Genomic DNA, 15,632 nt, shown 5'->3' on the forward strand with positions numbered 1-15,632 from the left:
CTGGGCAGGGCCGGCCACGCCCCCCCCCCGGGAGACGAGGCGGGGTTCTCTCCCTGCTGCAGAGGGAGGTAACGCAAATGCTTGCAGATTATCGTGGGAAACACACCCGCTCCTGGAGGGGGACCTAACACAGGTCATTAGTGAGAACCCAGCTGACCCAGCACGCGGAGCTGGAGCCGCCCCGCTGCTGACGGGGACCCAGGCGGAGGGCCGGCCAGGGGGGGGCCCCCGTTCTGCTTCCGCCCCAACAGTGACATTAAGTGTCAGGCGACAGGGTGTTGGCTTGAGGACTAAACTTGCCCTACCCTGCTCCCTAATCTTTTCACTTTTAAAAATATGGAACAAAAGTGCCGTCCCAGAATAGGATGTCAGTTTGAAGTTCTTTATACGCACGGCTGGGCCCGCATCTGTGCTGCTGGCGACCACCAGGTCCGGCCGAGACGGGCAAGGCTCTGGGTGCGGCCCCGGGGCCCCAGGGAGCCTGTCGACTGTGACCTCTGGTCGCCATGTGGACCAGACCCCAGCCTGGGCAGCTCCACCTGCCCGGAACACCTCTGCTTTGACCGGAGAGGGCTCAGAGCTCAAAGGTGTCTGCTTCGTCTGAGCCTCTGGGCACCCAGGCTGGCGGTGTGACCCCAGCCCAGGCCTGCAGCCACCCCCTCCAAGGCTAGGACTCCTTCCCGCAGCCCCCCTGACCCCCGCAGGTGCACCGAAGGGGAGGGCCCCAACTCTCTGCAAGGTCATGTGGGAAGCACTGCTCCCCAGACTGCAGGGCAGAGCGGCCCTGCCAGGTGGGCTGGAGGCTGAGACAGGCCACCCCTGGCCCGAGTGTCCCCAGCCACGCGTCCCTGCAGGCCGGGAACTCGCAGGCCCCTCCAGTGACACCAGCCCCAGCCTGGAGACTAGAAGGGTGAGCAGAGGGGTGTGTGATGGCGGCGGCCGGCTCGCACCCCCGGTGGGGACACATGCAGGCCAGCAGTCTCTCCGGTGTCCCTGTGGGGGACAGGAGAGATTACCTGGGGAACCAGCCCCCTGGGAGAAAGGCAGTCTGCAGCTCTTGTCAGCAGCGGGGATCTGGGCTCCGCAAGCTGCTTTGCGATTTTCCCTCGCTGCATTTTTATTAAAACCTTGAGCCAGAATAAAGGCAGAGAAATACAAATTTATTTCTCTTCTTGAAGAGACACCTGGCAACGCAAACGCAGAACAATACCCATAATCACTTAGTCAGATTTCCATACCAGTGGCTCCATTTTCTGGAAAGCAGAGATGTATTTTAGGCACAGAGAGCCGCATGTGACCACCCCCCCACCCCCGTTCTCCAAGCCCCCACGGAGCCCCGGGCGGGAGGGGCGGGCAGGCCGGCGGCAGTGCCTCCCAGGGCCTCCCCCAGCAGGGTCTGACCCGGCACTCCCAGCGGGCAGGCAGCGTTTGGTGGGCTGGGCTGGGAGGCTTTAGCACCCAGTGGCTGCTCTGGCTGGACCTGGCGACCTGGGCCACTTCACTCCTGGACCCAAGTGCCCGCAAAACACACCGCAGTGGAAACACCCCAAGGGCGGCGGTGTGGGGGGAGGGGACCTGCAGGAGCCGCCCGCAGCACCAGGTGCTGGAACAGTGACAATCTGGACATGGTCCCCTCTGCTGAGAGGCCACTACAACCAGATGAGCCTGGGTTGAGCAGGACCCCTGCCTGTGAGGAACTGGGTGAGTGGGACCCCTCAGACCACGCCTGCCGGATGACACTGGAGGGTCTTCAGACAGGCCGCTGTCGGCCAGCGGTGGTCCATCAGGCTCCTGGACCCCAAAGCGGGTGGTGCCGGCTCCCCGGGAGGGGAGGGCTCCTCCACGCCAGACGGCTGCTCCCATCTTGCCCGCCTGCCACAGCAGCTCAGGGTGGGCTCTCCACGCTTCAGACTCGGCTTAGACGTCCAGGCTGCCTGCACCGCAGAGGGTGATCCTTGAAGAGCTTTAGTGCTTTTTCCCTTTGTTTCTTCCAGGTTTACTGAGATGCATTGACACAAAGCTCTGGCTAGGTTTAAGGTGTGCCACATGAGGATGTGGCCGACGTCCATCATGAAATGAGGCCCACAGTCCATTTAGTGGATGTCCATCCTCTCATCCAGATACAAGATTAAAGAAAAAAGGGTCCCTTGTGATGGGAGCTCAGGATTTCCCCCGTAACCCCCTCCATGTGCAACACGCCGCAGCATGCGGCATGTTGTGCGCCACGGCCCCGGCACTCACTCGTCTCACAGCCGGAGTCGGACGCCCCCATCCCACCCCTCCCCCGCCCCCAGGAGCCACAATCCGAGCTCCTTTTCTGTGAGTGCGTACGTTTTTGACGGGAAACTGACCTACGGCGCTGGGTTAGTTCCTGGTACACAACACAGTGATTCCACATTTCTACTCATTTCAGACTGGTCACCACGATGTCTAGTTACCAGCTGTCCCCACAGACCTCGCGTGACGGCTGACTGCACCCCCGCACCGGACGTTCGCGCCGGAACCCGCTGACTCCGCATCTGGCCGTTTACTCCTCTTAATCCCGTTCACCGACCTCCCCCGTCCCACCCAGCAGCCACCTGCTTCCTCTCTGTATCTGTGCCCTCAGTTTTGTTTTGTGTTTGCTCGCTGGTTTTTTCTTAGACTCTACACGCAAGTGAGACCACGCGGTGTTCGTCCTTCTCTATTTCACCGAGCACGACACCCTCCAGGTCCACCACGTGGTTGCAGATTTCACTCTTTTTATGGCTTGGGGGTATTCTAGTGTGTGTGTGTGTGTGTGTGTGCTCGCGCGCCTGTATGTGAGTGTGCGCGGAAGCGCATGTATGTGCATGTGCGTGCGCATGTGTGTGTATGTGTGTGTGCATATGTGCGTGTGTGCGCGCGTGTGCAGGCGCACGCACGTGCACACACAGAGCACATCTTTATCCATTCAAGGCTGCAGTCATCGAAACGGTGTGGTACTGGCACAAAAACTGACACAAACATCAATGCAACAGGATAGAGCCCAGAAACAAACCAGCACTTCTGTGAACAATCTTTGACGAAGGTAAGAACGTAGAGTGGGGAAAAGACAGTCTCTTCAGTAAACAGCAATTTGGGAAAACTGGACCACTACATGCAAAAGAATCAGGCTGGACGACTTTCTCAGACCACATATAAAAATAAACTCAAAATGGTTAGACTTAAATATAAGATTCGAAACCAAAGAACTAGAGAAATCACAGGCAGTAAGCTCTCTGACCTCAGTCTCCGTGATATTTTTTTGGATGCGACTCCTCAGGAAAGGGAAACAAAAGCAAAAATAAACAAGTGGGACTCCATCAAACTGAAAAGATTCTTTTAACTTGGAATCTTTATTCTTGGTGATTTTGTAATAAGCTTATCTTCAGTTTGGTTAAGCAAACTCTCATTTGACTGTGGGAACTCATTGCATTTGCTAAAGGAACTATGATGATAAAATTTCACAGCCTGTTGGGAAAACACCCAGGCTGGGAAGGAAGCCATCACCAACTCGGAAAGGCTGCCTGCTGCCTGGGAGAAGACGCTTGTGCGTCAGATGTCTGAGAAGGGGCTACTGTCCAACACAGCCGAGCAGCTCATCCAGCTCAACAGTGAAACAGCCAAACCACCTGATTTAAAAACGGGCAAGAGACCTGAACAGACATCTTTCCAAAGAAGACATAACAGACGGCCTGATGGAAAGACGCCCATTGCTCCTCATGAGGGAAGCGCAGACCAAACCGCAGGGAGGCACCACCTCGCCCCTGCCAGACTGGCTGCCGTCAAAAAGACAGTGAACAGCAAGTGCTGGAGAGGGCGTGGGGCAGGGGGAGCCTCGCGCACTGTGGTGGGACCGTGGCCCGGTGCAGCCACCGCGGGAACAGGACGGAGGTTCCTCAAAAAGCTAAAATCAGAACTACCACGGGATCCAGCACCCCACTCCTGGTATCTCTCCAAAGAATACAAAAACACTGATTAGGAAAGATACCTGCACCCCTTTGATCGCTGCAGCATCATTTACAACAGCCAAGACATGGAAGCTTGCGGTGTTTGTAAACAGTGGGGAGATGACCCGTTATGTGTGACAAGACACGCACAAATGAAAAAACACTCCTTGTGCTTCAGTGCAGCTGAAGAGGACACACCTGGAGTGAAGGCCCAACATCCCAGAATGAGGGCCTCGGCTGGAGACTCAGGGCGCCTGCCGGTAGCCTCCCTCCAGCACCGGCGTCTGTCCAGTCACCGCTCCAGCCAGCGCGCTCGTCCCGACGCTTCCCGAGCGTGCATCACGCGTGTAAGGCGGACAAGCCTTACATGTACATGTAAACGCACACAAGCCCAGTACATGCATATATACTTGCACATATGAATGTACATTAAAACATACAGTATACAGAACACATACACGTGCTTTTTAAGAGACTCTACTGAAAAACATACTGTACAAACTTCCTGTTCTGAAGCCTGTTTTTAACTATTTACTATTGTCTCAAAAACAGTATTCATTATTACACCCTGCCACTGCTTTCAGTGTTAGCATCAAACCCTTCTTCGTTACAAGCAGCGGAGCACCCCCCGTGCAGTCCGGCAGGGCCTCGTTCGCCTACGTTACACACAGTGGTGTGTGACCCCAAACTCCCAATTCACCCCCTCCCCGCCTTCACCCTTTGGTAACCATGTTTCTTTCCTGTGTCCGTGAGTCTCCTCCTGTTTTGTAAATCAGTTCATCTGCATGGCTTTTCAGATCCCACATGGAAGTGACACCATGTGACAGTCACCTTCCTCCGTCTGGATTCACTTTTTAAAACCCCTCCTCAGTTACGCGGGGGAACGCTAGTGTACTAGGTAACAGCCCTGTCGCTGGCCACGGGGCAGTTTCCAGTCTGCCCGTTCAAACCAGCACAGCCACACGACCCCAGGTTCTGTCTACAAGGCTCCCAGACCACGGGGCAACCCCACAGGGCCCAGGCCTGTGCTCCAGGGGCTCCCAGGCCCATGGAACATGGACACGGGACAGGCCTGGCACCTCTGGAGTCTTCACCCTGCAGGACACAAACCAGACCCTCTTGGGGTGGTGCCCCCACGGCAAGGTTCCCAGGACCCGGGCCACGTGGGCATCTTGTGTGGGGACCTCAGGTGAGAGGTCAGTATGCTGGCGGGAGGGGAGGGGAGTAGTAACGCACGTGGGACCCGGGTTTGCTGGGGCAAAGCCGTCACATCAGCCCAGCACGCAGGGATAGGGTGGGCTCACCCCCTCAGCCCAGGAAGAGGCTCGAGGGCCATGAAGAGGCCGCCCCCTTGTTGTGAGGAGATGGATGGATGAGCCCTGAGCCTGTGGAAGCATCTGCTCTGAGGCCCTGGGCGCTGCGCCAGGGAACCCACCACCTTCACACCGGGCTCCACGCCCACCGCAGGGGCCCTCTGCTGGGTGACTGGCTCCGGGACCCTCACACCCCCAGCCAGCCCTCCCTTCCTGCCCGCCTGCCCTTCCTTCCTCGAGAGGATTTGAGCTGCATCACGGTCTGCTGGTCCCCAGGTGCCACCATGTTCCCCCGTGTCCCTCTCATACTGCTCCCAGTAAACCCCTCACACATCTAACTCCACCTTCTTGGAGGACCCAGACATGGGACACAGAAAACCCAATGACCGACATGTAAACCACTAGAATTAGTAGACAACTGCTAAGATAATTCAGCAAGACTTCTGGACACCAAGTCAATCCACAAAAATTAACTGCATTTCTGTGTATCAGTAACAAGCAGAACATTATCTTACAGAAAATACCATTTGCAAGCATTTTTTAAAAAAGAGGCCCCTACGAATAAATCTAACAAAAGGTTCCCATCGTGGAGAAATGTATAGAATTTTGAAAGATATTAAGAAAGATCTAATTGACACAACACTGTAAACTGACTATCCTTCAAAAAATTTTAAAAAAAGAAAGCTCTACATAAACATGGAGAGATACACTATGTTCACAGATTGGAAGAACCAATATTGCAAATATGTCATCTGTTCTCCAAGTTGATTTATAGATACAGTGCAATCCTGATCGAAACACTAATTTTTTTTTCAGTGGAAGACAGGGGACTGGATTCTAAAATAGCTATGAATGAAAAAAGCTTAGAAATAACCAGGGAATTCTTGAAGAAGAGTAAGAAGTTTGAGCACCCCCCTTAGAAGATGCCAGCAGCTACTACGAAAGCGCAGAAACTGAGAGCCTCGTGCTGCTGCGAGAAGAGGCCATCTGACCAACGGGACAAAACCATGAACATTGAGACTGACTTCACGACAGAGGCGGTATTTCAATTATTCTTTTTTTTTTTGAGCATTTCTTCTTTTACAATTTCACATATTTATTCATTTATGGGGGGGGTAATTAGTTACTTATTTATTTTGGTGGAGGTGCTGGGGACTGAACCCAGGACCTCGGGCACACGAGGCATGCTCTCGACCACTGCGCTGTACCTTCTGCCCCGAGGCAGTACTTCAGACCAGACTTCCCTATCATTGGTGCTTGGAAACTGGGTATATTTATGAACAATAAATAAAACTGCACTCCTACCTCACACCATATATAAAAATTCATTCCAGGTAAATTAAAAATAAAATGTGAGAGACAAAACTATGAAGTTTTTAGAATAAAATAAGTCTATTTTCCATGATTTCAATGTTGGGGAGTGTTTCTTGACCAAAACGTGTTTGCTAACCATGACTTCTTTATAAACCATAAAGACTGGCAGATACTAAGCACAGGGAGCGTTCATACGCTGAAGGAAGGGATGTACCCTGACAATTCAGCACAGCAGCTGGCACCATGCAGTGAAGCTGAAGGTAACGCTGTGACCGGGCAGCTCCACCCCTGGTATTCACTTGAGAAAAACTCTGGCACACGTACCCCAAGAAAAACGGTAAAGAATGTTTACGGCAGCAACGTTTATAACAGCTAAAATTTGCAAATGACCCATTCATTAGCAATAAGATGGCCAAAGAAATCGTGGTATGATCAAAAACTGGAATAGTACATAGCAATGAGCAAGCATCAGAGACAACCGGAGGGCCAGCCGCAGCGTCACACTTCAACGGCAGGTATCACCGTGAGCCCTCGTGTAAAATGCTGGACCAAAGCCTCCACCAGGAATCTATTACTGTTAAGGATGCAAACGGGTGTAAAATTATAAAGAAAACAAGGGAGTGACCGCCACAAAGACCAGGGTGACGCACCTGCACAGGGAGGGTAGGGAACAGGATCAGGAAGGGACAAGGGGGCTCCCAGGTTACTGGAAACGCTCCACATTTTAAACGCGGGGTTAGGAATACGGCTTCTGGCCTTGTAATTAATCTGTAAGTTCTACGAGTCTTAAATACATGCAGAAATTAATTATATGGAAAAAATCCTGGTAGCCAAAAGCCGGTTCTTTCAAAGAACCGATGAAACGGACAAACCGCCACTCCAGTGAAATGGCTCCTGTCACAGTCATCTTCGTGCCCAGGGCAGCGATCAATTCTGCCGGAATCGAACCCTGCGGTTCAGCAGCATCCAAGAGTCGCCCACGACTTTCTCGCAGCGCTGTTCTCTCGGCTCCCGTGACCCCGGCGCCCGTTTGGCCTCCAAGTGTCGGGAGCAGCCGGGGCTGCGTCCTGGGTGCTCTGCTCTGCGTTTCCGGGGCACGTTCTCCGAGTCCCATGCCCTCATTGCCGCGTACACGCGGACGGCCCCACACGTGCATCTCCAGCCCTGGCCTCTCCTCAGAACCCCGACTCATAAGCCCAGGGACTCAGGTAGCATCTCCGACACCCTGTCCTCAGATCCGAGCCACCTTGGCTTCCCAGGACTCCCGGCTCCACTCAACTCAGGGAACACCCTCGCTCCTCCCGGGCTCCTCTCCCTGCACCGCCCGCTGCCAGCGCTCTCCAGGGAGCAGCCCGGGGCGACCGTCAGGCTCGCCCAGGTTCCTCTGACCCCGCTGTCGCGGTCCTCCAGCGCCAGGTGTACACGGTCTTGAGACCACTGCTACATGCTGTCTGGTTCCTAGGAGTTCTGGTGTTTCTATCAGGCGGGAAAATAAATCTAGTCTCTCTGCCTCCATCTGGGCCACACGTGGAAGTCCTCTCTAAAAATTACACAGTGAATGTTAATAACAGGACGTCATAAAAGCTGTTTGACCAAGATGCTCTCCTCCCAACAAGGGATATCTTCAAGCCGCTGTACCCTTCTGTCCCCTCCCCTCTGCAGGACACACTCCCACGGGGATGGGAGAGTCACCACTGTGAATCCTGCTGGTGACGGGTCCCAGGGAGGAAGGGCCGGCCCTCTCCCCTCAGTCAGGCCCATTAACACAGCAGGAGAGGAGGGAGTGTGTCCTTCCCGCCCAAGGACAGCCTTCAGCCTTCACGTAGTACCAGGGCCTCCTGGGCGGGGAAGAGTATCCTCAGTGACAGGAAAGCCAGGCGGGGCCGCTGGAGCTGCCAGGGCAGCAGGCCTTAGCCTCCAGCACCCTCCCTGAGGGCTTGCCAGCCAGAGCCTGCGCACACAGGGTCCCCAGTCTTCACGACGACCTGAAAGGTTAGAACGGTCTTCTTCTGGGTGAAACGGTGACCCTCCCAGGGCAGTGCCGGGGTGCCTGCCTCCTGAAACGGCCCACCCCACCTACCCCAGTGTGCAGCCCCCACCCATCAGAGCCGTTGCTGACTCTGGGTGGTGAGGCCCTGCCCCGTGACAGGCTGACCATCGTGTGATGTCTCCAGTGGGCCTGGACCAAGTTCTCCCAAGGCCTCGTCTGCCCGCCACCCCCGCTGCCCTGATGCATCGTGGTCTGCACTCCACCTTCCAGCCCCCAGTCCGTTCTGAGCGAGACCCGCCACCTGGCCCTGCAGGGCCTCTCACAAGCTCCTCCGCACCCCGCGAGTCCGTCCCCAAATCAGAGCGGCATCTTCTAGAATGGCTTCCGCTGAGGGCTCATCTCTGGAGAGACACTTCAAATAAAATGGGCAGTCTCTCTTGGAGACACACAACGCACCATCACTTCTGGGAAGCTGTGCAGCAGAGAAACTGCTTCTGGTTTCTGACTCTGTGAACTTTCACACTGAAGTAAAGGCACGTCCAAGCGAGGCCTGATCCTCACCGTGGCCTCTCTGCACCGCCAGGACCCCTGACGCCAAAGGGAGCAGGAAACCGAAAGGCCACACGAGCAGCGAGGGGCATTCCCGTTGGCTCTGCACTGAGAGGCACGCACAGTCTAACTTCCTGGTTTCGTGGTTTAAGTCATTCCCACACTGAAGCACGTTGTCCAAGTCTGCCAGCCCCGGCCCCCAGACCCAGTGAGCGAACTGTCTCTTCTTGAATGATTCAAGAAAGAACCAATATGTCTGAAAGATAATTGCTTTTAATTTTCTAAGTTTCACTTACGCAACATAATAAAGGCAGATCTATGTGACGTGATATGACATTTTTACAAAAAATGTCCCCGACATCTGGTCAGTAGTATATAAATATTTACAATGAAAAAATAGGCAAGGAAAAAGGAAATCTTCATTATTCAAGTCAACTTGTGTCCAATGCTCATCATAACTGTGAAAATAAAATACTTCATTAACTTCCCCGTCACCCATATTTACAAGCTGTTTCAGCCGATGGTCTAAGAAACCCAGGCTCAAGGGTGTTCTGCTCTGTGTCTCTCCTGCTCTTTTCCTACTATTTTCCAAGTTACCTGGAAGAGTAAATTCAACGTGAAAATGTAAACTGTGAAGGACGAGGAAACAGAACAAGCACGTGTAGATGCGCTGAGACAGACAGGCCCCTACAGAGGCCGGCGCTCTGCACCAGAAGCCAGGACAAAAGGCTCTACGCAGCTCCTTAGCAGGGACACTCTGCTTCAGTTTAATCTGATTATGTTAACAAAATCCGCCTCTAAAGAGGATTTTAAAAAAACAGCAACGACATTACCATCCTAACTGATGAGTATCCGTCACCTTAATTTTCTCTAAAAGAAACTGATCTTTTTTAAAAGTGACAAATATAAATTATATAGTGGAGAGCCTGAGAAGCCTCAACAAAGTGTGGTGTCTTTCAAATACGAAGACTTTAAAAAATAAATTTGAATAGTGCAAGCCAGCCTACTTGAGTCAGTGATGTGACAAACACTCAACCCCAACGTGTGAAAGCGCGGCTCCGCTCCCGCGGCCGGTGTGCACGGGGCCTCACGTGTGGGGGCTGCGCCGCCCTCTGGCGCCCAGGGACACGCGGAGCCGGGGCTCCCGGGCCCGGTAGTGCTCGTTGAAGTCCAGCCTGAAGCTGAGGAAGCGCAGACTCTCGTCCGAGCTGGTGGTCAGCAACACCAGGAACTGCTGCACGATGCCCTGCAAGGAAGCAAAGGAGCCGGCACTATCCCGGGGCTCGGGGGGGCCGGCCATGGGGCGCCCCGCCTCTCCCTGCGTTAGGGAGGTGCCCCAGGACCAGAGCCGCCCGGAGGCCCAGGTTCGCCAGCCACGGCACATCCACAGACGCAAATTCACTCATTTCACTGAAAAGAACCAACAGACAGATTTTTCCTCTCTGCCCTTAAGTTCCACAAGAATAAGCAAAACAGCAAAGTTTTAACTGCGAGCAGGAAGCATCTGTGTTACACGTTTCACCTTTCACATGAGTCGCCAGCGAGCTGTGAAGCCCTGGCTTGAGGACAGAAGAAACAGACACCTCGGGGCCCGATCGATGCCTCTGGGGGGCCCGGCCCCGAGGCGGGGCAGGGTGCCGCCCTATCACTCCTTGCGAGGGGCCCCGTACAGATGGCGGGGCAGGATGGCAAACTCTAACACGACAGAAGCCCCAGCTGCTTCTCTTTGGGGTTGAAAGGCCACCCGGCAAGGACAAACTCCACCTCGTCTCACGGCAGGCAGGCCTCCACCTGCCCAGGCCGGGGCTGCTCGTCCCCTGCTTTCAGGCTCGGAAGAGTTCCCATCCACGGAGAAAAGTCACCGACTCCCCACACCCTCGCCCGCCCTCCCCAAACTCTGAGCGCTGCCGCTGTCCCGCTGACCCGCGCCCCTGGGGAGGTGGTAAGCCTGCAGACTCGTGAGCGCTCAAACATTCTCGGCTACCGGTCACTTCTCTGCAGCTTCAGCAGCAGCACGGAACTCACCGTCAGGCATCCATTAGTAAGAAATATGATCACATACGACACGTACAACCTGGCCACACGCTATATCTCACCATCAAAACACTCATCTAATAAAGGTATTTCCGCACCGAACATAAGCCAGTCATTACCACCATTTACGAAAATGTTTCAACAAAAATGTAACAGAAGACCAATGCCAGGGTGAGGCCACTCCCAAAAGGGACAAATTCACCCCTCAGTGACACTAAAGGAAAACTTAGAATTACAAAGTATGAGGCTCCTGGGGGGCAAACTAGACCCCCAGGAACAGGGTCTGATGTTTCACTCAGAATTCTGAACGGAAGACAACTCCAGCACCAACAATTTCTAGAGGCTGGGGCCAGTGACGCCCGATGTGTCCAGTCAGTTATCAGCACCTGACTGGAAGAATCTTCGTAACACCTTTCCTCTATATTTTCATCAACAAAATCAGGCTGAGAAACGGACGAAGTCAGAAACCAAACCATCACAAAGAAAAGCAAAGCAGAGACGCGGGCCCCACGGGTCGCAGCCCGAGCCCGGCCACCCCACCCCCGCGTCTGCAGGGCTCGGCTCGACGCGGCACGACCCGCATGCAGCTGCCCCCCCACCGCCTCCACACCCCCCCGGCAGTGAGACCGCGGGCCTGGGTCAGGGGCGCAGCCAGGCCGGCCCCGCTCTCGTCGGCACGAGATGCACCACCCGGACTGAGACGGTTCCTAACGTCACTGAGGCATCGAGTGGCAACCTGGGAAGCCAGGCCGCGGAGGCTGGACGGCCTTTGTGCCTCGAGTACGCACCTGGTAGAAGTGTGTCAGGATCCGCAGCTGGGAGCACATCTTTGGAATGGATTCCTGGAACTCCCGCGTCCTCTGGGCCTCCTGCTCCTCCTCGGCTGCGGTCATGCCCCACTGGCCCTGCGGACACGAGGAAGCAAGCGAGTTAACCCTGGGTGGGCGCGGTGCGGGCGTCAGGAGCCACACACAGGGTCTCAGGCCCCCTGCACGGCCAGAACCTGCTGGGACAGTTTCCAGCACCCAGGTGTCCTGGAGCTCACTGCTGTCAATTAACAGTGCACCCCGGAAACATCTCACGTCCGCACGCATGAGTGCCCTCAGAACTCCCTCGCTGCTGCCAGTGACGCTCACAGTTCACAGCGGGACACGCTGTGACCTCCCACAACCTAGACAACACGTCACAACCTCGTCAGCCCCAAAGGCACCAGCCAGCAGGCGCGTCTGGTGGGTCCCCAGTCTGCGTGGTGCGGGGACTCCCGGGCCGGGCCGCCCATCAGTGCGCACACGGAGCGAATACCACACTGTGAGTCACCCCAGTCAACCATCCTCTAACACAGATTTTAAGGAAATACTCAAAAACGAAACTGATCAAACTGCACTAACTGAAAACCGTCACCGCCCAAGCAGCAGCATCTGGAAAAAGGGAAAGGCCACAGAGTCCCGCGAGGAGTCACACTGGCTCAACAGCTCTTCGTGCCTCAGGGTCACGAAGGGCATCAAACACTCAGGAAAGTCACCGAAAACAGCCAGAGGGAGGAGTCGGGTCCCCAGCTGCACACGCGCAGCCACCAGCGCCATGTAGCAGAGCACTCGGGCGTCAGGGACCGCGGGCCAGACACCGACCAGACGGACGTCGGGACACACATGGAGGAGAACCCGTGTCTCTCGTGAACCCGTCGTCTTCTATTTTTACAGCGTGATGATGACGGGGCTGCTGACCCCCGAGCGCAGGCCACCTTGCTCAGGACCCTGACCGCACGTGGACGTGACCACAGCCCCAGCTGTAGGCATCGCTGTGGCGCAGGCCACACCCTAAATGGACAAAGCCACAGACCCCGAGCCGTACCTCGACCTCCCGCTGTTTCTTCCTCTCCTCAAACTGCAGGCGTCTCTGCAGCTCCTCCAGGGCAGCCCTGTATATGGCATCCTGCGTGCTCTGCAGCTCAATGATCTGATCAAACACGGCTCTGAGCTGGTTTAAAAGTGCCTGAGGAGAGAAGACAAGTTTTTTCTCCTTATAGAATACAGTCCCATCCTGCTCAGCACTAAGTTTTTCCAATAAAATACGGACATTTAGTAAAAGGAAACCATTACACAAGGTACCAGCGCAACTCCGCAAGGTGCTCTTTGTCCGTTCATTCGCCATCAGACACTTCCAGGACCCTGGACGCTAAGCCTGTCCCCACAGCAGCAGCGGGCGATTGTCCCCAAGCTTCCGCAGCCCCACAACTCGGTGCTGCCCCGGCTCGGAAGGAGCACAGGCAGCTGCGTCCACGGGTCAGCCCCCCCGGGGACAGGGGTCCCCCCCAGGGCCAGGGGACGGGGAGCAGGACAACCCTTTCACTGCCAGTGCCGCACACCAGCACCAGACCCAGGCATCGTGAGAGAGGAAATTCTTTAAAAACATAAGAAACAAATTCAGCAAGGATTTTAGAAACAGGCGTCATGTTTCCTACCAGGGATGAAAGGACGGTTTAAGTCATCACTTCCTGGGGGAAAGCCTAGAAACCCAAAGTGTGGCAGGACGTCCAACTCTCCGCAAGGACGATGAGCTCAGGGCCTGTCTGCCCCGTTCCCCTCGCTCCCTCCCCGAGAAAGGAGCAGATGAGGATGCCCGGGCACAGACACAACAGAGGTCAGACGACAGCCACGCGCAGCGCCACACGCGCACCCCAGGCCGTCCAGCGAGCGTCAGGCAGTGGTGGGGAAGGGCGGGGGCTGGGAGGCCACACTGGACCCAACGTGTCAGACTGAAGCGCAGGAGTAACGCTGTCCTCTGCCAGCTCAGATTTTTTTTTAATCTATTAGTTTTCGGTGGGGAGGGGAGTTTAAATAGAGCAGGAAAAAATCATGTGTTAAAATTTAACACCCACTCATGGTTAACTTAAAACATTCAAACAAACGAGGATGAGAGGGGACCACCTTAATTTAACGGAAGTTCCATCAGATGCCCCAGCAAACGTCAGTCAGTGGGAAACAGTAAAACCTCTCCAGTGTCTGGAGTAAGACTAGAGTCCCACCTGTGCTCCCAGGCAACCCAGCGACACGCCAGGGCAAGAAGCCGCAGAAGGCAGGCTTCGTGGAAAGAAACAAAAACAGTAAGCAGAGCTAAAAGAGTCGGAAATTTAAAATAGACAAACAAATCAAAGTGATTAACAACATTCCCACAGACCAGCCAAAATCCACCCATGAAGTGATAATCTCACAAAAGATCTGCATGATGTTTACAAACGACATAATTTTGCTGAGAAGCGGAGCGTAGACACAGACGGCAGGGACCCCGCGCTCAGGGAGCACACGGGGCTGCTCGGGGAGGAGCTGAGCCCTGGGCTCTCCCCGCAGGGAGCAGCGCCGGTCAGTGAGGACGTCTGCAGGGCTGCCGTCCCCCTCACCCGAGGGGCGCGCTCTGCCTGCCGCCTTGTGTCCCCTCGAAGGGACCCTAGCACTGGGTTCAAACCCCATTTACTAGGTCGGAGCAGCACCTCGAAGGTTGAGCTAACATCTGACTCTCAAGTGAAACAAAACTGAAATCAGTATTTCCTAACGACTTCCAGAATGCAAGAGAACGCGGACACCGCAAGACGAAGCATTCACGTTCTTTCATCCACGACGGTGCACTTGCGATTCCACCACCGGGGACCTGCCGCGCACCGCGCACACTCCACCCACCCCGGGGCACCCCGCGCACCGCAGCTCCTCACTGGTCACCGCCGTACTCCGCTGGGGGCGGCTGCCCGTTCGGCCGCAGGGTCTCGGTCACAACAAAAAACCTCAACAAAATATGTACACGTCACACCGGAAATCGACCACACACGGTGAACTGACTACTTCAATTAAAAGAAAGGGGGGGGAGTCTATTTTTCAATAAGCATTTATCTCCTCTAACTTGTTTCTTTATTGTAGTCAAACAACCACGCACTCCTTTGGGGCAGTGACTCTCTCCACGGAGGGACCCGCAGTCTCCTTCATGCTGAGGCGGCGCTCTGCTCAGACCCGGAACTGCGGACACGCCTGCCGTGGGGACGTCAACTTGCAGCAACTGACTGTGTGACTCAGGGTTTCCCTCAGTGATGCATGAGCTCCCCACTGGCCACAAGCAGACAGAGAGTGGGTACCACCTGCCATCGCAAATCTCCCTCCAAAACACACACACACAAAGGTGACTTTTAATTGTTTAAAAACAATAGCAACTGACTCGTGCCGGGCGCTAAGGCGAACGGTTCACGGGAAACGAAACTCTCACAAGTCTAGGGAGAGAGGGGCAGCGTGCTCTTCCACCACACGAGAGCACTGGGGGCAGAGGCTGGGCAGCGGGACTGAGCCCAACGTCCACCTGCCTGCAGGGCCCACGCGGTCTGGCGGGACAAGGACGCACGGGGCGGGAAGGCCTGGGGCCCGTCTGTGGGTCCCCAACACCCACCTACACATCCTGGACACACACGTGTCGACAGGCAGGCGGCTCACAGGATCCATAACT

The 15,632-nt window shown here is 55.2% G+C and overlaps 1 protein-coding gene across 1 annotated transcript in view; it reads right to left on the minus strand.

The window, feature by feature from the left end:
• Positions 1 to 9,371: 9,371 nt before the first annotated feature.
• Positions 9,372 to 15,632, minus strand: part of TUBGCP3 (tubulin gamma complex component 3) — a 45,373-nt gene continuing 39,112 nt past the window's right edge. Inside the window, exons 20-22 of the mRNA XM_074378559.1 lie at positions 13,002 to 13,142; positions 11,939 to 12,055; positions 9,372 to 10,362 (exon numbers count right to left, since the gene is read on the minus strand). Of these exons, the coding sequence (XP_074234660.1) occupies positions 10,204 to 10,362; positions 11,939 to 12,055; positions 13,002 to 13,142 (417 nt within the window). The 3' untranslated portion in view covers positions 9,372 to 10,203. The remainder of the gene's footprint in view (positions 10,363 to 11,938; positions 12,056 to 13,001; positions 13,143 to 15,632) is intronic.

Source organism: Camelus bactrianus, chromosome 14 (genome assembly GCF_048773025.1).
Source record: "Camelus bactrianus isolate YW-2024 breed Bactrian camel chromosome 14, ASM4877302v1, whole genome shotgun sequence".
Lineage (NCBI taxonomy): Eukaryota > Metazoa > Chordata > Mammalia > Artiodactyla > Camelidae > Camelus > Camelus bactrianus.